Source organism: Apodemus sylvaticus, chromosome 14 (assembly GCF_947179515.1).
Source record: "Apodemus sylvaticus chromosome 14, mApoSyl1.1, whole genome shotgun sequence".
In the NCBI taxonomy this organism is placed as follows: Eukaryota; Metazoa; Chordata; class Mammalia; order Rodentia; family Muridae; genus Apodemus; species Apodemus sylvaticus.
The window spans coordinates 59,028,981-59,052,388 of NC_067485.1; the positions used below are offsets into that span (position 1 = coordinate 59,028,981).

The 23,408-nt window shown below is 41.0% G+C and overlaps 1 protein-coding gene and 1 long non-coding RNA gene across 10 annotated transcripts in view; one reads left to right on the forward strand and one right to left on the reverse strand.

Moving 5' to 3' along the window:
- Acbd5 (acyl-CoA binding domain containing 5) overlaps positions 1-9,516 on the reverse strand; it is a 44,921-nt gene extending 35,405 nt beyond the window's left edge. For 2 of the 8 annotated variants that reach the window (XM_052156978.1, XM_052156977.1), the window contains exons 1-3: positions 8,427-8,631; positions 8,074-8,242; positions 2,249-2,369 (exon numbers count right to left, since the gene is read on the reverse strand). In XM_052156978.1, coding sequence (XP_052012938.1) covers positions 2,249-2,369; positions 8,074-8,242; positions 8,427-8,441 — 305 coding nt within the window. In that variant the 5' untranslated portion in view covers positions 8,442-8,631. Of the gene's footprint in view, positions 1-2,248; positions 2,370-8,073; positions 8,243-8,426; positions 8,633-9,414 lie in introns of those variants that run through there. The other 6 variants (XM_052156980.1, XM_052156979.1, XM_052156984.1 and 3 more) reach the window with 4 other exon arrangements.
- A 15-nt stretch (positions 9,517-9,531) lies between these two features.
- Positions 9,532-22,194, forward strand: LOC127664803 (uncharacterized). Of its 2 annotated transcripts, none has more exons than XR_007973256.1 (3): positions 9,532-9,933; positions 19,718-19,804; positions 20,484-22,194. It is a non-coding gene; the product is annotated as an uncharacterized LOC127664803 (long non-coding RNA). The 2 variants fall into 2 exon arrangements; XR_007973257.1 differs by lacking the exon at positions 9,532-9,933 and adding an exon at positions 14,069-14,243.
- The last annotated feature ends 1,214 nt before the right edge of the window (positions 22,195-23,408 follow it).

Sequence of the window (23,408 nt, forward strand, 5' to 3'; positions counted from 1 at the left end):
GGAGTAAAGTAAAGAGCCCTCAGAAAGGCAAACAGGCTTTCTCTCGTTTACAGATCCTAAGCCTGAACAGAAGGAAGTCTGTGCCGATGGCAACAAAGGTCAGTGAAATGAGGAACGAGGGGACTAGGGCAAGAGGGAGCAAGGGAAGACAGCAGAGTATGGAAGGAATGTGCTCAGAGTACATTAGACACATGCATGCAGATAGCCACATGGAACCTTTTATAGTCATTTTTGAAAGTATTAAAAAAATAGAATTTTAGGGCTAGCAACATGACTTAGCAGTTAAGAATACTGACTGATGTTGCAGAGGTCCTAAGTTCAATTCCCAGCAACCACATGGTAGTTCACAACTATCTGTAATGGGATCTAATGCACTTTTCTGGTGTGTCTGAAGACTCATATATATAAAATAGACAAAAAAGTAGAATTTTAAAACATTAAGCATTAACCCATCAACATACGTATAAAGCACAGAAGACTATAAACTATTCATAAATATTTCCTAAGGACCATCTCAAAGGTTTTAAGGATTTTTAAAAATTTATTATCATGTTTGTATACCTACAGGAGTTTATGTGCACACTTATGTGCAGGAACTCGCAGAAGCCAGAAGAGGTTGTTGGATTCCTAGAACAGGAGTTACAAGCAGTTGTGAGCCACCATATGGGCTGGGAACTAAACTTAGGTCTTGTGCAAAAGTAAGCACAGTTAACCACTGAGCCATATCTCCAGCCCCAAAGATTTATTTTATTCTTTTTTTTTTTTTTTTTTTTGGTGTATATATATGAGCCTGAGTGTATATGTGTATCATTACATGCAACTGCCCTCACAGGTCAGAAGAGGGCATTAGATTCCCTGCAACTGGAGTCCCAAGCAGTTGTAAGATATCTAGTATGGGTGCTAGGAACCCAAGACCTCATAGCAAGAGTACCAAGTGCTTTTAACCAATGATCCATCTATCCAGCCTCAAAAGAAAAAAAGGAGGTTTTATGTCATTATAAAGAATAGTAACAGTAATGGATAGTTTAGAAGATTATAAGAACTCTGAATGCCATGTTGTAAACAAAAGAAAATATTTTGGTTAAAATTCCCCCATTAATTTAAATATGCAACCAATCACATACTAGAACTAAGGATGGCCCAGGACTAAGGACCTAGCTCAGGTCGTAAAAGTACTTGCCTAGGATGCATAAGGCCCTGAGTTCAATCCCAAACACAGAATAAATTAGCAAGTGTAGTTCATGCTTGTGATCTTGCCTACAACCCCAAATCTGGGAAGGCAGAGAGGGAGGGCAGAAATTCAAGGCCATCCTCAGCTACAAGTAAGTTTTAGGATGAGACAGTCTCAAAAAAAGTCAAATCCTGTCTTCATACATTTATGAAGCAGTTAACTCTGCCAAAGGTCAAATCTAGGGAAAGAAATGATTTCCTCATCTGTGACTCTAATGACTTAATTGTTTGAAAACACGATGCACTAATTACCATGCTCTATTGATAAAGTATAATCTTAAATTAAGCTTTGTCAGATATTTGTAAATCCGTAGTAGTATTTATACATATAAAGCTGTAAACAAGTATTAGTCAGTTTAGAAAACAGAACAGCATCTAGATATTTCATGACTCTTTTAGCTACAACATTAACAACCAATATTCTTCTTAAGGGTCAGGAGTCACTTTAGACCAAAGTCAATGTGGCAGTCCCTGAGTCATACCTTGTTACACATTACCTTAAAGTCTCAAAGCAAACAATTCACTTGACAAACAAAAGCCACTATTTTCTTTGGCAGCTCAAAGAGATAAGAAAAAGTTGGTTTGGTTTTTTGATGTTTTGTTTTGTTTTTGTTTTTGTTTTGTTTTTTACCTATTCTCATTATGTAGCCAAAGCTGGCCTTGAATTCCTGATCCTTCTGCCTCTACCTCAGACTGCTAGAATTACTGAGTTGTATCACCAAAAGCAAACATGGGGTATTAATCTGGAAGTAGAGGAAGGAACCTCTATAACAGAAAAGGAAAACTAAGTACAAACATTTTCTTAGTTTTCTATCTGTAAAGAACCTACTCATGACATTTTACTGTTTTCCTATCTTCTCCAAGATTTTCCTAATTATTTAAAAGTATATTAAGGACACTTTAAAAATAAAATTGTGAGGAATACCTAGGACACTTTATGCACAAAACACATAAGTAACAGCTATATAATTAACTCATTTAAACGAAAAGTCTATCTTAACTCTATAAATGAAATTACCATTTATATCTTCCAATAGGATCCCAGAATCCAGGCCTTGAAAGTTTACAGGGTCCTTCAGTTGCCTGTTTGTAGAAGCTATAGAACTTAAGCATCATTTCATTTGTTGGTTGGAATGATCCTACGGGAAACATACATTAAATACAGATCACTTGGGACTATTACTTATAACATAAAGCCCTGTATTAGCTTAGCCACACACACTTAGTAATTCTCTGGTTTGGTTTGGTTTTATTCAGATACAGTATAACACTGCAGCTCAGGCCTGCCTACATCTGCTATGCAACCCAAACTGGCTTCAGATTCACAGCAATGATCCTGCATCAGCTTCCTGAATGCTGAATTAAAAGCAGGATCCACCACACCTGGGCTAAAGCTCCTATGATTTCAAAATGTTCTGGAAGTTCAAACTTTTAAGAACAGTATCAGTTCAATAAATAAATTAGAAACCATTTTAAAGATGTAACTGAAATAGCCAGCAGTGTTACATTAAAAAAAAAATACGTGAAGACTATTTTCAAAGAAAATAACGGTGGTCAGGCAGTAGTGTAAACCTTTAATCCCAGCAATCTGGAGGCAGAGGCACGTGGATCTGAGTTCGAGGCCAGCCTGGTCTACAGAGTGAGTTCCTGAACAGCCAGAGCTACATAGAGAAACCTTGTCTCCAAAACAAAAGCAAACAAAAAACAAAAAAATGAAAAGAAAAAAGAAAGGAGGGGAGAAAGGAAGGAAGGGAGGGAGGGAGGGAGGGAGGGAACGAGGGAGGGAACGAGGGAGGGAGAGAGGGAGGGAGGAAAGAAGGAAGGAAATGTTCCCAAACTAACTAGCTTTCCCCGAAGTCCTTTATCTGGGGAAAACTTAAACTTTGGCCAACGTAACCATGTAGGTTTTTCACTTGGGCCACTCAGATTCCCACAGGAGCCTGACTTTCCATAGTAAGTCATTACACATTTTAATATATTTGGTGTTTTATGTTTCTAATAGCATATCTTTTTGGTTTTTGCTTTGTTTGTTCTGATTTTTGAGACAGGGTTTCTCTCTGTCGTCCTGGCTGTCCTGGAACTTGATATGTAGACCATACTGGCATCAAACTCAGAGATCCACCTGCCTTTGCCTCCCAAGTGCTGGGATTAAAGGCATGTACCATCACCACCCAGCTAACATTTTTATATTTAAAATTTTCAAGTTATATAAGCAAGTACTATAACTTACAATATTCAATAAAAGCAATAAATTTAAATATTAATATTTTAAATAACTATTATACCCATTAAAAGACTAATTGTTCATTACATTTCTAAAAACTGTACTGCAGGAAAATATAAATAAAGGCAAAAGAAGTTTCATGACCTGCTATTAAATGGGGAAAGGAAGAAAGCATCTTTAAAAGGCTACAAACAGAGGCTGGAGAGATGGTGGCTCAGTAGTTAAGAGCACTGGCTGCTCTTGCACAGACCCTAGATTTGATTCCCAACACCCACGTGGCAACCCACAACCACCAATAACTCCATCTCTAAGGTATCTGATACCTAGTTCCAGCAGCCATGGGCACTAGACACATAAAAGGACACAAACAAGCAGACAGAATATTCACACATTAAAAAAAAAACCACCATATATAATTACACCTAAATAAGTGTGTGTGCATGTGTAAATAGTACAGTAATACATATCTGTAATCTCAGCACATAGGAAACAGAAGCAAGAGGATTACAGGTAGACGGCCAGCATGGGATGAGTAGTAGGGTTATATGGTATGTTCCAGGCTAGCACAGTCTACTAAGCAACACTCTTATCTCCTAGCAAGTATAACATAATATGCATTAAAATGTTAAGAGGTGATGTTTCTGGATAGTAGGTAGGTATGTAGATTATTACTTCAGTTTTCCTTTTTCTGTTTAAAACTTGGTTTTGTTTTTTAATTATGTGTAAGTGTGTGAGGTGGTTTGAATAGGAAGGTCCCCAGACCCATATGTTTGAATACTTGGCCTACAGGGATGGCATTATTAGGAGGTGTGACCTTGACGGGGTAGATATCGCCTTGTTGAAGGAAGTGTGTCACTATGGAGGCAGGCTGTAAGGTATTATGTGCTCAAGCTATGCCAGTGTGTCACTCTGTGGCTTCTGCTGCTTGTGGATCAAGATGTAGAACTTTCAGCTCCTTCTCTAGGACCATGTCTCCCTGCATGATGAAAATGGACAAAACCTCTGAAACTGTGAGACAGCCCCAATTAAATGCTGTCCTTTATAAGAGTTGCTTTGGTCATGGTGTCTGTTCACAGCAGTAAAACCCTAAGACAGTGTGTATCTGCATGGGTATCTGCATGGGAGTGCAGGTGCCTGCCCAAGGCCAGAGGTATAGAATCCCCTGAGGCTAGGGTCCCAGGAACTTGTGAGCGGCCAGATGTGAGTACAAGGAACTGAACTCAGCTCCTCTGGAAGAGCAGCAACCACTCTTAACTGCTGAGCCATCTCTTCATCCTAGTGCTTAATACTTTTCAAAAGCAAAAATTGCCATAAAAACAGTAACTATAAAGGTAGTCTCAAGATAACAGACTATATATCAAGCATTACATGTAGTAATCAAAAGCTAATAGGTTTTTTTTTTTTAACTAGAAATTATAACACAGTCAAATTGAAAACTAGTAGTTCAGGTTTGGCCAAGAGTATATAATTAATTACAAAACCACCATAATAACTACCTATCAACATTTAGGTTTTTTTCTTAGACATAGGATTCCAACAAGATAGTTTTTAAAGAGTGAAGAATAAAAATTAAAAAAAAAAAACACAGAATGAGTTAACAGCACAAATTCAAATTTAAAAATTTAACAACTGTAAAAGGGAGGTGGGTGAGACAGACAGCTCAGCACATCAAAGTCACATGCAAGCAAGACACCGTGGAGAGAGAAAATTAACTCCTGTAGGCTGTCCTCTAACCTCCTATAGGCTGTTCTCTAACCTCCTCGAGTGGTACACGCATACATACAGTAAATGTAATAAAAAAAACTTTAATTAAACAACTTCATCTCATATCTTCAGTAAGCTAACAAAATTTACAATTTATTGGCTTTGGTAAACGATACATATTACTGTGTATATAAACAAAAACTGAGAATATATTTTAAATATACTAAGTGTAAGACAGCATTACTTCTGTCCTAAAGATGTTCCCGTGACATATGTGTTTAAATTTTCATGTCTAATAACTAAGATTCTATCAATCGTTATATAGTTAATTTAGATTTGTTTGTAATTTTATTTTTTATTTTTTTAAAGATTTATTTATTTATTTTATGCATATGAGTATACCGTAGCTGTCTTCAGACACACCAGAAAAGGACATCCGATCCCATTACAGATGGCTATGAGCCACCATGTGGTTACTAGGAATTGAACTTAGGACCTCTGGAAGAGCAGTCAGTGCTCTTAATCACTAAGTTATCTCTCCAGCCCTGTAATTTTATTTTTATTTGTGCACTAGGATTATAGATATGCTCTACCATGCATGGCTTATAATACCTTCTTTATTTTATTGCTTGTTTATTTATATTTATTTATTGGCAGTATTGGGGATTGAACCTTGGGCCTTCAACAACCTAAGCATGTATATCCACCCATGTACATGTCAATACTGGTGCAGGCCAGAAGAGAGCACTGCATACCCCAGAGCTGAAGTGGTAGGTGGGAAACAAACTTAGGTCCTCTAAAAAAGCAGCAAGCACTCTTAACCAAAGAAGCATCTCCCTCGCCCCTCATTTTAGACTATAAGTAAAAGTTAGATAATAAATAACAAAAACTTCAAGATCTCTTTGAAAAATAATTCAAAGCCAACCAAATAATTTAAAATAACTCTGGAAATATAGCACAGCGGTAGACCACTTGCTTAGAATGTTACTAGTGCACAAATAAAAATAAAATTACAGGGCTGGAGAGATGGCTTAGTGGTTAAGAGCACAGACTGCTCTTCTAGAGGTCCTGAGTTTAATTCCTAGGCAGTATTCAACCCCAATACTGCCAATAAATAAAGAAATACAAATAAACAAACAAAGTAGCATAAGGCATGTGTGGTAGAGCATATCTATAACCCGCGCACTTCAGAAGCAGGAGAAAGAGAATCTCCCAAATTTGAGGCCAGCTGGAGCTAAACAGCAAGTTTTTGTCTCAAAAGCAAATTTAAAAACTACAAAAATATTTAACTTCATTGTACCAAATTTTGTTCAGATAGATCAGTTAGCTTTTGAAACTTCATCAAATGCTGTCTAACACAAATGCTTTTTTTTGTCCTTTTCCTGAGCAAGCGGGGTTGTCTGTTATTAATGGCTTTGTGCCTGCTAAATACCTACTCTGGCATCCAGCCGTGCCTGCCCCTGCCCTTTTTTCTTTGAAGATTAAACTCAAGGTCCCTGGCAACCTCTATCACTGAGCCTGAGCCACAGCACGCCACATCTGTTGCAAGGTCCATTTATCGAGTCTATCTTAATTTCTCAATACTTAAAAAAAAAAAAAAAAAAAAAAAAAAAAAAAGCTGGATCCTGCTTTGTAGCCCAAACTGGCTGGCCTGCAATCCATTTCATTTAGGTTTTTTAATAAGTAGCATGTAAAATAATGAAGTAGAACAAATAGAAATATCAGGTCGAGCTTATTCATTTTCAAAGACCTATAAAATGCATGGCTTAGAGAAGTGAACAAACTACTTACATAAAACTCTGAAATCATACTTTCCTATAAATATTCTTAATTGAACATTTAAAAATATCAAGCTCAATATCTGGAGATGGAGAGGTGGCTCAGGTGTTAAGAGCACTAGCCACTCTTCCAAAGGACCTGGGTTCAAATCCCAGTGCCCACATGACACTTCATGATCCTAACTGTAACTCCAGTTCCAGAGGATCTGACATCCTCACACAGACATACATGAAGGCAGATCACCAATGTAAATAAAATTTAAAACAACTTTTTAATAAATGTCTAATTGAGTTCCTATATTATTTCCTTTTTATTTTTTGAGACAGGTTCTCATTATCCATTCTAGTGCACACAGTAAAGTGGGTAAGACAATTTTTAATCTAATTTATTATGAAAAGTAAATCACAATGCAAATGGATATAAATTTTCAAAGTAAAAGTCTCTCTATTTAGAACACTGAAAGAAAAAATTTAGTGATGGAAAAAATTTCTTAACACTGGTCAGACAAAATTACAAAAAGTTTTACAAGTTGTTGTCAGGGTACACACAAAGAAAACCGTACTTGACACATTATAGTCAAAAATAATCATTTTATAAGTGAATATTATTGTTCTTTCTTTTCACTTCATATCAAAAGTTTCTGAAGGTTTGGATTACTCTTTTGAGTTAGGTACCACCTGACATCCCTCCCCAGTTTTGTTTTGGTTTTTTAACTTGACCAGATCCACACTCATTAAGTGATAAGACTTGTTCTCAAAAATATAAACTACTTAAAGCCTAGATAAAACGTCGTCTTGGACCTCAAAAATCAGCGGGTAGCCAGGCGGCAGTGGTGCAGGCCTGTGATCCCAGCACTTGGGAGGCAGAGGCAGGCGGATTTCTGAGTTCAAGGCCAGGCTCGTCTAGAGTGAGCTCCAGGACAGCCAGGACTATACAGAGAAACCCTGTCTCGAAAAAAAAAAACAAAAATAAATAAATAAATAAATAAATAAATAAATAAAAAAAATCAGAGGGTAATTAACATTCAATGCCATTCTTTCAATTACATTCGTTCAAATGACAAAATAGGAGGGGCGCCAACGAAGGTCGACTAGCACCAGCTGATAGGTCTTTTACCCAGAGCCCACTGCACTTACCATTTTTCGGCAAACTTTGGATCACCTTCACGGCCGCCTCAAACCTGGTTTCATACACTGATCGTGTGTCCGCCATCTCCAGCTGCCAGCGCCGGCCCCGGTCCCAAGGTCTGTCCGCGGGAATCACACAGCAGCAGCAGCACCAGCTTTCCCAAGAGCCTGCATGAAACTGAACACCGAGCGCAGCTGCAGATTAACGACGCGAGCAGAGGTGGTCAATTCCCCTCTGCCCGCCCAATCAAGGCCACACAGACCAAGGTGGCCTGGTTCCTTCCTCCTCCGTGGGGCGTGTCTAAGAGTACATCCCAGCCAACAAAAAAATAAATAAAAAACAAAACAGCCGAACAACTCACCGAGAGGAAGAGCATCTCTAGCAGCAGGCCTTGGAGGTTGTGCCGCCGGTAACAGCGGACCCTTTCTCCCACCCGGAAGATGCTGGCCGACCAGCCACACCCCCCATTCCTGACAAGTCCAGCAGTCGGTGGGCACCGTCCCCACAGCCCCGCCCCAGAGTCGCTGGAGGACCCACTGGCCTCCGCCGCCACCGCCGCCGTGCAGCAAACCCCACCCACCCGCTCCGCCGTGGTGACGTGCGCGGGGTGCGCGTTCTCCGAGGAGGGGGAAGGAGGCTACGAGGCGCTTCGGCTGGGGTCGGCCTGCGGAGAACCCGGTGCTTGTTTTAAGTTCGGGCTGAGGCTAGCGACGCCGATGACGCGCTAGGATTCTATGCCTGGTCCCAAAGGTGCCCCCTAGATACCGCTAGTGTTTAAAGGACAAAAACAAAACCTCAAGAGTCGGTGGTCCTCAATGCCTAGCCTCGGGGTTAAACTGTAGAAGGGAGTGAACCATAAAAAGTGGCTTCAAAACTTCTTTTGACACTTACACTCCGTGACCTAGGAGAAGTCGCTTGGCCTCTCCTGTGGATTTACACCACGCTAAAGGCTACAAAGGGGGATTAAGGGCGAGGATGGAAATGCTTAGCCCTGGCCCCCAGGTCTTGGGACAGCTTTCACCCTCTGGCGCCTGGGCGGAGCGAGCAAAGGTGAGCGGAGGCGACCCGCTGCTCAACACCTCCATTACCCACTCTCCACGCCCAGGAGTCAGGCACAGCCCCGCCGGAGGCTAGAGATGGAGAAAGTCGGTGCGGAACGTAATGCCCGCGTCGTAGGCACAGAGAAAGCTCGCCGCAGGCGTGGAGTGCTGTGGCCTGGAAATCTCAAGGACGCCCCCGTTGGGAGCGTCATTTTTGTCGGTTGAGGATGGGTTGGGAAGGTTACTCGTAAAAATCTAATTGCGAACTATAAGTCACTCTTCCCTCGGAGCCGCGGTGTCGGCATTTACCTTGATATAGCCAAATGACTGGCAAGGCCTGTCCGGTTTTGTCTCGACGCCTGCCCCTCACCTTGCCCCGCGGGCTTATGGGAACTGTAGTCCCCCGGCGCTTCCGGACACCTTCCTCTGTAGGCTGGCGTCATTCCCTCCGGTTCCGGTTTGGTTTCTCTGTGTAGCCCATCCTCCCGGTGTGTGGCGGAAGTTCCTTTCTTCCGTGTTGCTTTTGGGGCGTCTCCGAAGTGCTTCTTAAGCTTCGAGAAAAAAGGAATCTCTGACAGTTCCTCTGACAGGCATGTACCCTGATAGCGTATTCATCTGGGTATTGTGAACAGTGTCGCCTGAAGAGTTCTTTCAGAGCTCGTGCGACCTGTAATCAAAAGTACCCCAGAAAAAAATTCTGGACTCACTGATCGATTATTCAAAAAGACAAAACTTACTGGAGGAGCGCAGGCATCACGAGAGATGTATACAAGAGCCTTCATATGTGTGAAGTTTGGCAAACATGATCTATTTCAAAAGCACTGTAAGGTATTTATAAATGAGGAAATGGTAGTTGACTTGCCCAAGGTCCTAAAATTTAAAGAGTTCGCAAGCGAAGTGTCAGTCAAATCATAAAACCTGCAATGAATGAGACTTGTCCTAATCGTGTAAAAGGAAGGCTCAGGTTTTCTACCTTTCTCAACATGAGAACGCTTTGCGTGTTTACCTTTGCCTCACCACTTTTCTTGAACTTGGTGCTGCTCAGTCAGTCCTAGTCAGATGTGCATATTCATGAAAAAGTTTCGGGTGTTTATATTTTTAGTACTTGATTTTGACAACTGATAATTAGACTTATGTAATGAGCTACCCTACTGGTTCTGTAGATCTTTAGGTACTAATGACGACGGAATTTTCTGCCAGTGATTGCAAAACATTGCATGTTTTATGTATGGTTTATGAATTTCCAGTTGTGGAATAGCATAAGGATAAAGGAAATTGAAGCTAGTCGAGTGAAATGTTTTTTAAAGTAGCTTTTTTTTTTTTTTTTTTTTTTTTTTTTTTTTTTTTTTTTTTTTTTTGCCTAGTGGAAGCAAGCTAAGTATAAGCTGATAAACCGATAAATGGATTTTAAAATGTGATTTGTATACATAGAAAACTGGTTAGCCTTAAGAAAAAGGAAATCTAGCCTGGCGGTGGTGGCGCACGCCTGTAATCCCAGCACTCTGGGAGGCAGAGGCAGGTGGATTTCTGAGATCCAGTCCAGCCTTATCTACAGAGTGAGCTCCAGGACAGCCAGGGCTATACAGAGAAACCCTGTCTCGAAAAAATCAAATCCAAAAAACAAAAACAAAAAAGAAAAAGGAAATCTTGCCATTCTTTATTTTTATTACATTTATTTGTGTGTAGGGGGGTATAGAGGGGACACGGCACAAAGAGAACAATTTACAATATTAGTTCTCTCTTTCCACCATGGGAATTCTAGGGACTGAATTCAGGTGGTCTGTCAGGCTTAGCAGCAAATTACTGTTAGCCACTAAGGACTTAGGTAGTCACAGATCCTGTGACCTGTGATCCTTAATGTAATTTTATGTCAACTTGACATAGGCTAGAGTCAGTCATCTGTGAGGAGGGAACCCTAATTGAGAAAATGCTTCCATGAGATCAGACTCTTAGCAAGCCTGTAGAGCAAGCATTTTTTTTTTTAAGTTAAGTGATTGATATGGGAAGGCCCAGCCCACGGTGAGTGGTGCCATACCTGAGGTGGTGATCCTGGATTCTGTAAGAAAGCAGATTGTGCAAGCCAGTAAACAGCACTCCTTCATGGCCGTTGCATCAGGTCTGCCTCCAGGTTCTTGCCTTTTGAGTTCCTGTCCTAACTTTCATTGATGATGAACAGTGATGTGGAAGACCAGTTGAATAAACTCTTTCCTTCCCAAGTTGCTTTGGTTATGGTGTTTCATCGCTGCAGCCAAAGCAACGCAGCTGCCTATTACTTACTGGAGAGAAGTTGCAAGTAGGCTAGTTACCAAAGCATGGAGCAAGAAGTAGAAGAAAAGTGTGGGGATTTGACTCATGGTACTAAACTGTAAATCAATAAGAATAAGAAGCTCTGATGTGATATAGTGAAATAACTAGATAATCATATGTGGTGTGTTTCAAAAAGCTAGAAGGGAGTGTGATGTTTTTATGACAAATACTTCAAGAGGATAGAGAGATAGCTCTGATTAAGAGCACCGACTGCTCTTCCAGAAGACCCAGGTTCAATTCCCAGCAACCACATGGTAGCTCACAATGTCTGTAATTCCAGTTCCATGGGATCTCGCACTTGCTTCCTGCTTAGGTCCCAGGCACACAAGTGGTACATAGACATACCCAAGACATGTATCCAAAACATTAATACTCATTCAAAAACAATTATTAAAAGTATTTAAATATCTTGTTTTAAATTGATGTATTTAATCTAGTTTAAATATTATAGAATGTGTGTGTATATATGATCACATACACAAGTAGATTTTCCACATATTCCTTAAAGAAATTAATGTGTGAAAATAATGAGTTGAGGGCCAGTGATATGGCTCAGGGAGCAAAAGTGCTTGCCACCAACTTAACAACCTGAGTTCAGTTCCCAGGACCCACATGTTGGAAGTCAAGAACTAATGCCCAAACGTTGTACTTTGGCTTACACATACACAAGGGAAACAGAGGTATGAGAGTCACACTTTTAACTCAGGAATTCAAACAAGCATTCCCAAAATAGTGAGATTCTTAGCTAAAAATAGAGAGAGAGGGGACCCAGGCCATCCATGATTCTATTCACAGCACTCAGGGAGACAGGTTTCTGTGAGTTCAAGGCCAGCATGGTCTACATAGTGAATTCTTGTACAGCCATGTTGACAGACTCTGTCTTTAAAAAAAAAAAAAAAAAAAAAAAAAAAAAGAGGTCTAGAGAAATGTCTCAGTATTTCAATATTTCAAAGCACTGGCTGCTCTTGCAAAGGACCCAGGTTTGTTTCCTAGCCCTCATATAGGGGTTAACAACAACCTCTAGTAACATCAATTCTTGGGGTCCAAGTCCCTCTTCAGACTTCCTGGAGTACCAGACACCCATGTGGGGTATATGCCTTGTAGGCAAAACACTCACACTTAAAATAGAATAAATAAATCTGATTATTTGAAAAGGTTTTGTTTCTTTGGGGTTAGAGAGCTCACTCAACAGTTAAGAACTCATAGTGCTCTTCTGTAGGACAAAAGTTTGATTCCTGGGGCCCACACCCACCTGTAACTCCAGATCCAGGAGATATGACTGGATTAAATCAAATTTAAAAAAAATGGAAAGAAAAAGTAATTTGTATAGCTCTGTTGGTTTAAAGTGTTAAGTCCTGCTGTAATATATCCATGGATGTGATAGATGGAATCAGTTCCCAAACTACTGCCTTCTAATTATGTAAAGTTACAATTCTAACTGAAAATTTCATCCCATGAGACACTCCTTAATATCTTTAAGTATTTTCAGTATATTACCTAATTTGAAGTTTTGGTTTTTTGTTTTGTTTTGTTTTATTTTATTTTGTTTTGGTTTGGTTTTTGGTTTTTTGAGACAGGGTTTCTGTATAGATCACTGACTGTCCTGGAACTCACTCTGTAGACCAGGCTGGCCTCAAACTCAGAAATCCGCCTGCCTCTGCCTCCCAAGTGCTGGGATTAAAGGTGTGTGCCACCACTGCCCGGCTGAAATAGTCTTGATTATGCATTGCTATAGATGTTTTATTTTTAAAATACTTACTTTTGCATATGGCCTTAAAAATATAAAATGCTAAATTTATGTGTCAAATGAAGCATAAATGAATAAAGATTAAGTTTGAAAGAATTATTTTATTTTATTTTATTTTATTTTATTTTATTTTTGGTTTTTTGGATTTGGTTTTTTTCGAGACAGGGTTTCTCTGTGTAGCCCTGGCTGTCCTAGAACTCACTCTGTAGACCAGGCTGGCCTCCAACTCAGAAATCCATCTGCCTCTGCCTCTGCCTCTGCCTCCCAGAGTGCTGGGATTACAGGCGTGCACCACCGCCGAGCTTGAAAGGATTATTTTAGATGTTCCAACTTTTACAAATACTTCCCCAAACTCCCACCATGTTTGAATACTGGTGGGAGTATATCTCAGTGACAGAGTGCTTCTCCACATGTCTGAGACCTTAGAATCAGCTTTCTGTTCTGTCAAAAAGAAGCAAAATTAATTAATCTCAAAGAACTCAAAGTCTATTGTGACAAACAAGATATGTAAGATAGTTAAAACAATGTAGTAATCTTGAAAATATGAAGATATATAAAAATATTGATATTAAAATCATTTGAAATGTAAATAAAAAATATATCGAATAAAAAATATTGATATTAATGAAATACATGAAATTATGGAAAGGAGGAAGAGAAATGACAAGATGCCTTAGCAGTTCAGTGTGTGCTCTGCTCTTCCAGAGGACCTGAGTTCAGTTCCTAATACCCATGTCAGGTGGCTCACAATTGCCTGTAGACCCAGTGTCTCTGGCCTCTACAGGCACCCAACACTGAAGTAGAAAATTTGGGTTTTGTTTTTTGTGTTTGTTTTTGTTTGTTTGTTTTTTGCTGAAAACAGACACCTCCTGGTGTTTTTCTGAAAGCCTAGAAAAATGGCGGGTGATGTTTTTCTAGAGCAGACTCCTGAGAGAATGTGCCATGTTTGGAAGGGGTATAACTATAACCCAGAAGACAGTGGACGACAATCATGACGACAACAACTGACAACGACTACAACTACGATCCTGTGTGGCATTGGTTCGCCTTGCCTTCTTCGCTGTCATTTGTTGTGACTTTGTAGGTAAAAAAATGTACCAAAGAACTTTTCATGATATTTCTATTGGTTTGCTTGTTTGCTAGGTGCTGGTTTTGTTTTTTGTTTTTGTTTGTTTTGTTTTTCAGACTCAGGCCAATTGGCAGGGCTTCATGGTTTCTTTTGGATCAAACTGCCACTGCTGACTCATCAGTAGTGTTTGCGAGTAGATCTGGCTACCATGACTGATTCATGTGAGCTGAACTGCTGATATCTTGACAAGAAAGATTGCGATCACCCAAAAACAACAATTTTTAAACAGGCCCACATCCCCCTTTGCCCTATTAACCTTTTCACTGCCTCTGGTGAGTGGGAGATTAAAGCATTTAAGTACCCTAATTAAAGTAAGCTTTGAAAAATTTAAGCCTACCCAACACTCATGCACATGCTCCCACACAGACACATATACATAAATAAAAGTAAGTTCATTTTTAAGAGAGAGAGAGAGAGCGCTGAGCACCCACATTGTTCCCTGTTTCGTGACTTGGATACAATGTGACCAACCACTTTTTGTTCTATTTCTCTTATTTCTGAGATTATAATATATCATTTCTCCCTTCCCTTTCCTCCCTCTGCACACTCAAATATAGCACCACCACCCCTTGCTCTCTTTCAAATTTCAGCAGATGTTCATGAAGTAATAAAGAAGGAATTCATAAATTGAGGGTTACTTCTCAAGTCCAGGAGGTGGCAGATAGCAAGATATTGGTACAGGCTCAAGGCTATTCTAAGGCATCTGTCTAATCCCACCCTTTGTAGGGCTCACACAGGCCAGATGGTTTTACTGCAGCTGACAAGAGAGCAGGACTTGAGGACATGCAGTAAGACAGGGCAGCACACCAATGCCTGGAATTACTCTGGGTGCTTCTTTATTGGAAAAACCTGTTTCTAGTTGTGGTGTGGCTCAGCCTTATTTTAAACAGAATTAAAAATAAAGTCAACTATAGGTCAAGAGGCAGGACAAGCAAACAAATGAAAGGCGGGAGTGGGTAGGTGGGTGGGGGCACACCCTTATAGAAGCAGGAGGAGGAAAGATGGAGGATGGGATGGGGATTTCTGAGGGGGGAGATTGGGAAAGGGGATGACACTTGAAATGTAAATAAATAAAATATCCAATTAAAAAAAGAAAAAAAATGGCCAGACAGTAGTGGTGCATGTCTTTAATCCCAGCACTTAGGAGGAAGAGGCAGGCAGATTTCTGAGTTTAAGGCCAGCCTGGTCTACAGAGTGAGTTCCAGGACAGCCAGGGATACCCAGAGAAACCCTGTCTCCAAAAAACCAAAACAACAACAGCAAAACAAAACAAAACAAAATTCTTTAAAAAAAAAATAAAAAGAAAGAAAGAAAAGAAAAAAAAAACATAGTGAGTAGGAGGGAGTCAGAAGGACAGGTAGTCACACAGAAAGTAGAAGAGAGAGGCATGACTTCTGTTGAGTAGGAAGGTCAGCTGGGCGCTTTCTCTGCCTCTCTGAGCTAGCAGGCTCCCAAGTCTACATTGCTAAAATCAAATGATCAAGAATTTGGTAAACAACAACAGCCCAGCGGCTGAAGCAAAAGAACCACTTTAAAGCAGGAGTTTGAGGTTTCCAGGGCAACCTAGCTATATCACAGTTGAAAACAAAATAGCCACTTCCCAAAATTCAACAATGGAAAAGTCAAGTTTCCAAAATATAAAAAAACCTTTGATAGGCATTTCTACAAAGATTATACCCAGCAGGCCAATGATCCTGAAAAGCATCCAGCAGAGCTCATTACTAGGAAGGTCCAAGTCAACACGTATAAAATCCAGAATCTTCACCAATGAACCAGTGTACTTCCCATCCTGGTATAAGGGTGAATGCCAGCACACCTGGCCACCAGGGACTTTCAGGTGCATCTTCAATTTTGATTTTTTTTTTCAAAAAAAGACATTAATTGTGACTAGTACCCAAGTTTCTATGCTTTAAAATGATTTGCTCTAGAACTTTATTTTTGTGTTTTGTATATGAAACAATATTCAGAGCAGAGCCATTTTTCCTCACTCTTCACCCTATTTCACCGTTGTTGTTGCTACTATTATTATGTGGTTTTGCTGTTTCATTTTGTTTCTGGTTTTTTGTTTTGTTTTGTTTTTAATCAGAGTCTTGTTCTATAAACCCAGGCTGGTTCTGAAGGTAAGATCTTCCTACCTTAGACTCGAGAGCTGAAATTGAGTTATTTCTATAAATTTTGGCTTAGAAATACTACGCAGGTTGTCTTTTTTTTTTTTTTTTTTAACTTTTTTTGTTTTAATTCTGGCTGTTGACCCCACCCAGAACCTGAGGGATACAAAGCACATATGTTTCCATCTCTATACATCCATCTGATAGCCTTAGAACATCTTAGTATGATGTGGTCAATTTTATCAGAGTTCATTCAGCAAAAGGGAAGTTATATTGGGACCTTCACAGAGTAAGGGATTTATAAAAACACAAAACATTGAAAAGGTTAGAGCAAAAGACATTTAGGGGACTTAGCTCTCAGCTTAGTGAGTGAAATACATGTTAGTGCTATCCAGGTCAAATGTGTCACAGACACTGCTGGATTGTTACAAATATCGATAGCATCTTACTAAGTTGAGAAAGAGAGGTGACAGAGGGTGTATTGATTGAGCAGCTTCCAAAATTAACAAGATGAATTTATCCAAACCATGTTGCAAATATTGAAGCTCCTAGAATAGAAATGAAAACAGTATAATATTTCACTCACAGATATATTTTTCTGCATAGACACAATATACATTAAATTTTAGCTCATTTCTACTTTTTTTCCCAACATAATATTTTTTTATTGCTTCTCTGGGAATTTCACATCGTGCACCCCAGTCACAATCATTCCCCGGTCCTTCCATGTCCATCCCCCCACTGTTGTGACCCCAAAAATGTTAAAATAAAAATGAGAATAAACTAGAAACATTAAAAATAAGCAAATCTTATTTGTGTTATCTATATACTCACTGGAGCATGGTCAAGCTCTCTGTGGCCTGCCACTTAAACAGAACTGAGTCCATCTCCTCCCGCATCTCCAAGAGAAAGGCATCTCCATCATACTTTTTTTTTTTTCAAGACAGGGTTTCTCTGTGTAGCCCTGGCTGTCCTGGAACTCACTCTGCAGTGCATGCTGGCCTCGAACTCAGAAATCCCACCTGCCTCTGCCTCTCAAGTGCTGGGATTAAAGGCGTGTGCCACCACTGCCCGGCTCCATCACGGTTTTTAAGAGTTACTTCTCTTTGAGAGCTTCTTGTGTACGCTGTGATTTTTTTTTTTTTTTGAGGGTTTGGTGAGGGAGTGAGGATTGTCACAGAAGCCTTCCACGTCCCTCCCTCTCTACTGTGCACCTGCCCGTTGCTAATTTGTAATTGTTCCTTGATTATAGCTTTTCCCCACACAAGGCTACTTTCCTCTGTGGCTTGGTGTAAGGTCTTCTGAGACCCGAAGAAAGAACTTGTGCTGTACAAACTGGAGATTGCTCTACGATAGCCAAACTGTTTGGTTTTAAATGGATGCGTTATGTATATAGGAAACTAGCGTAAAAGAATGAAGGGCATGGGGGAGGGGAACCAAAACAATACCAGTCATATATATATACATGAAACATCCAGCGCAAGTCAACTAGCAGAAGCCCCGTTAAGGCAGTGGTTGGAACCTAATAGAGAAAGAGAGAACCAGGTAGAGTGAGCTCCCCTCAAGAGAGTCTTCTGAGTGAAAGGATAAGTAACAGAGGGATAATCATGGAGGAGGGGTTTACACACATGCAGCCTGGAACTGAGGAGGAAGATGAAGCAGTCCTTTGGAGTTCCCAGCTGAGCTTTCCCTCAGGGAATGAGCTTCCTACAGCTGAATGCAGTAACTGACTTTACAGCCTTGCTTTTGGTGCCATGGGATAAATGACAAGATAGTCTGTCTACAAGGACATGGTATTTTTACTCTCTTTCCTGCCACGGCTCCAGGGTCTCAAAGAGCATTCCACATAAATGTACCTGGAGCCGAAGTGTGAGAGGGGTTACGCTGCTTCTAGAGCCAGTTCCTCAGTGAACTCAGAAAGAACGTGATGATTTACCAACACAACACGCGTTACAGAGCTTTCCTCCTGGGTTAAATAATAATCAGATCTGCCTGAAAGCTGCTGCCTGTGGGTCTTTATGTTACAAATAATATAACTGCATACTGTAATTTTTTCATCAAGTGCCATAGAAGCTGAAGGTAAGTTCCTACCACATTCTGACTTCTGAAATCCTCTTACAGGCTTTGCTAAACTGGAAGTAATATTAATCTGTCTCTTCTTTACGGAGTTTTCTGGATAGTAATGTTATTTCTTTTTAAGATTTATTTATTTATTATATGTAAATATACTGTAGCTGTTTTCAGACACACCAGAAGAGGGAGTCATATCTCATTACAGGTGGTTGTGAATCATCATGTGGTTGCTGGGATTTGAACTCAGGACCTTCGAAAGAGCAATCAGTGCTCTTAACCCCTGAGCCATCTCTCCAGCCCTATTCTTTTCTTCAGTGCTGGAGACAAAATCCAAGACCTTGTGCCTCCTTAGGAACACATCTATCACTGAGCAGCATCTCCAGTCCGATGACAGTAATTTGATGAGAAGAAAGGGGAACCTGGCTGTGGTGCTTCACACCTTTAATCCCAACAATTGGGATACAGTAGCAGGCTCAAGGCCAGCCTGGGCTACATAGTGAGACTCTATCTTGAAAGAAAGAAGGAAAGAAAGAAAGAAAGAAAGAAAGAAAGAAAGAAAGAAAGAAAGAAAGAAAGAAAGAAAGAAAGAAAGAAAGGAAGGAAGGAAGGAAGGAAGGAAGGAAGGAAGGAAGGAAGGAAGGAAGGAAGGAAGGAAGGAAGGAAGGAAGAGAAAGAAAGGAAGAAAGAGAAAAGAAAAGAAAAAGGAAAAAAGAAAAGAAAGGGAGAGGGGTTCAGTTATGGAGTTCTTGATTAGTATGTGCTATGTCCCTCCAAGCTTTATTCTCCATCAGATAGGGCTATCTCCCTAAAGGGCTTCAGAAAATAGTATTGCACACAGAAGATGGAGGTTTATATTTATCTCAATACTTCAAGCTTAGGAGGTTTTCAAGAGGTTTTGGTTACATAGGAACTTGGAAAACAACTCCAAGTTATTCGGCCCGAACATGTGTGGGACATGTCAAATCCCAGAAAACAGGTCAAGACGTGGTCAAACCCAAGTTTTATAGAAAGCAGGAATGAGCTTATTTTGACCTTGTAATAAGGTGACTTCTAAGATGGAGTCAGGCTGGCCCATCCATGCCAGGCCCTGGGATCCGTTCTCCTCATCGCAGGAGGAAGAATGATAGTCTCATCAATGGTGGGGGCAGCCGCTAGAGTGGCAGTGACGGGAATGTAACTGAGGGCTTTAGAATCTCAGAATGTTAGCGAATTCCCTACTGTAAACAGAACGGTGTCTTTTCTTCTTAGGGTTTGGATGTGAAATGTCTTCCAAAAAGCGTATATGTTTGCTGAAGACTTTGTCCCCAATTGTTGATACTATGGAATACTATGGAGGTGAGTGGATCATGGAAACTCTGATTCCAGGTGAGTTTGTAGCTGAGTGGGCTGTTAGAAAAAAGGGCCTAGCTAGAGGGATAGGTCACTGTGATCCTCTCTCTCTCTCTCTCTCTCTCTCTCTCTCTCTCTCTCTGTCGATTCAATTCCCTTCTCTGGCCTCATAAGAGGAATTACTTTGTTTTCAGAATGCACTACCCCATGCTGATGTGCCCCAACACAAAGTCACATCCATGGGGCTAAACAAGCCACAGACTAAAGCCTCTCACTCCGAGGGCCAGAGTAACCTTCCCTCCTTAAGTTAGTTTTCTCAAGTGTCTTGCCACAGTACCCTTCCCAAAGTCGTATTTGGACTCCTCACCTCCCGTACTTTGCATTTGGCTACACTTGAAGTTAGAGTTTAAGATAAGTAAGTAAGGTCAAAAAGGAAGTAATTAGACTTGGGCCCTAATTAAATGCAGTTTTGTGTCATAAAAAGAGGAAAAGACACAAGGGTTGGATATGAGAAGAGAAAATGTCACGTGAGGGCACAGAGATTCTCACGCAAGGTCAGAGGCTCAGGAGGAACCTTGTTTGGGACTTGTGTCACCCAGAACTGTGAGAAACACCTTTCTGTTGTCTGGGCTACCTTTCATCAGCTTACGACCAATACCATTTTGTCCATTTTCTGTGCACGTAGGAGAGAAACATGACGGCTTGTCTTGTTAGCTTGCTGGGATTCGGAATCGTTGCAGAAGCAGACCTCTGAGCATGCCTGCCCGTGTGTTTACAGAAAGCATTAATTTCCAGAGAGGGGAGAATGGAAGGTTTCGATATAAAGAGGTCAGAAGAAAAGGCCTTGTCACCTGCCTCTCACTTCTTCCTGCGTGGATGCCTGCGTCACCGAGGCTGTCTGTCATCAGACTCAGGATGCTCTTGGCCCTGCAACAGGAACTGAATGGTGTGGTTCTCCAGGGAGCTTCCTGGCCAGACTGCGGCTGCAGCCTCCAGCTTTGTGGCCCGAGCGGTTACTGAGTCCTCTTCCTCTTCTGTGCAGACAGCTGTTGGTACATGACCCGCCCCCACCCCCCAACTTCTGTCCTTTGCCAATCAAATAACTTTCTTACTGTTCTATTGCTGTGAAGAGATACCATGACCACGGCAACTCTTAGAAAGGAAAGCATTTAACTGGGGGCTTGCTTATAGTTTCAGAGAGTTAGTCCGTTATCATCACAGGGGGGAGCATGGCAGCAAGCAGGCATGGTGCTGGAGAAGAAGCTGAAAACTACATCCTGATCCTTAGGTACAGAGAGAGAGGGAGAGACCAGGCCTTGTGTGGGCCTTTGAAACCTCAAAGCCCACCCCCAGTGACTCACTTTCTCAGACAAGACCACACCTCCTAATCATTCTGTTGCTTTCAGACAGTTCCACTCCCCGGTGACTATATGAGCCTCTGGGGGCGTTCTTTTTGAAACTACTACTCTACACATTATGTATTTTCCTTTGAATCTATTTCTCTACATAACCCTCCCTAACACAAGAAATTATGCCATGTGGAGATGGCGGCACTGCAAGAGGTGGGAGTGTTTTGGAGGGTGCAGGACAGATGGGGGAGTGGTTCCGCCTTCCTGACTGCTGCTTTCTTCCCAGTATATCACACTGCCGTTCTGGATTCTAGCTTGCTGACCCCTACTTAGCGCCCTGGTACACAGTGCTGTGAGTCACCTACACAGAATTCTGAAGTAAAAACCACAAACAAACAGAAAGCAGAGTTCTGAAGTTCTTTTCAGTATAATGTGCCAGATAATATCAGCAATTATGTACCAAAATAACCCAAATTATAATTTTTTTGCCTGTCATGTCACACATCTCTCTTTGTAGACATCCTTTTTGATGAAGTCACTTGTTTTGTAGCCCAGGCTGACTTCCAACAGGCAATCCTACTGGTTCAACCTTCCGAGTGCTAGTGTTGTAATGGCATATTACCAGGCTCAGCTACACGGAGTATCTCTTTATCTCTCTGAAGTAACGTCCGTGATTGTCAGCAATCTAATGTCTTAAAACTCAGCCTGTAAAGTGGTTTCCCATATGCCTAGAATGTGCACTTCACGAACTTTTTTCATTACCAAATTAATTTGCCCGTGTCCGTTAAAAGAAGGGTACGGGTGCTGGAATTTAGCTTAACTGGGTTACTGCTTGCCTCGTATGCGAAAAGCCCTAGTTTTAGCCCCCCCAGTACTTCATAAAGCAAGATGTGCTGGCACATAGCTGTAATTCCAGTACTGGCAAGATGGGAGCAGGAGGATCAATTCAAGGATACCGTTGGGTACGTACTAAGTTTGAGGCTAGCCTGGACGACAATAGCCTTTGTCTCATTAAATAAGTAAATAAATAAATGGTTGGATTTATAAGTTGAACACTGGCAAAGTCATTAAATTTAATATAAACACAGTTACTCTTTATTGCAATTTCTTTTTCTTTTATTTTATCCTGGTGAGTGTACATGTGTGAGTGTGAGTGTGTGTGTGTGTGTGTGTGTGTGTGATCACATGTAGCAACGTGTGGGTACATGTATAGGTATACTTCCGAAGTCTTAAGTTGCTATAGAATGTCTTCCGCAATCACATTCCATTTTGCTTATTAAAAAATAGTCTCCTCTCTCTTTTTGAAAATCACATTTACGTGTTTGTTCGTGTGTTTGTTTGTTTGAGGGTGAGCATAGCACATGTGGAGGTCAGAGGTCAGAGACACTTTGGTTCTCTCTTTCTACTGGTCTAGAGAGCCAGTTTGACCCACGGATCCCCTGTCTTTGTCCTGCTGTGCTGTGCTGCTGACAAGAGGCCCAGGTTTCTGCGGGTTCTGGTGACTGAGACTTCTGTCCTCACTCCTTCGGGGTCAACTCTCTGTCCACTGCAGCCGTTCCCCAGCCTTCGTTTTACTTTCTGTATGTGTACGTGTGTGTACTTGTAGGCACATGTTCCTAGGGTACACTCAGACCCACTGTGTGTGGAGGCCAGAGGTCGACTTCCGGCATGTTTTGGCATGAATTTTTTGTTGCTTCATTTTTGTTCTTGTTGATCTCTCTGGTTCCAACGCCCAGCACTGACATTATAAGCAGGCACCCCCCCACAAGCACTTTGTTGTTGTCAAATATTTTTTTATCTAGAAATAAAATCTTCCTGATTGTAGGACAATCTACCCACCAAGCTTTCTCCCCAGTCCTCTATTTCGGTTCTTTTTTTTTTTTCTTTCTTTCTTTCTCCTCTCTACTCTGTCCTCACCTCCCTCTGTGTGGTGCACTCACAGGAGTGTGTTAGGGTTCATGTGCCTTTGTATACACATTTAGAGGCCAGAGCAGTACATCAGGTGACTTTCTTTATTGTTCTTAGCCTTGTTTCATTCAGACAATGTCTCTGACTAAAACTGACACTAGCCAATTTAGGGCTAGGCTGGTTGGCCAGTGAACTTATGGAATCTGCCTATCTCTGACTCCTGATGCTGGGGTTTCACAACTGTGCTGGCTTTTAGCACAGGCTCCAGGGACTTGAACTTGGGTCCTCATGCTTGCACAGCAAGCATTCTTACCCACTGAGCCATCCACCCTAACAGCCCTTGTTTGTTTGTT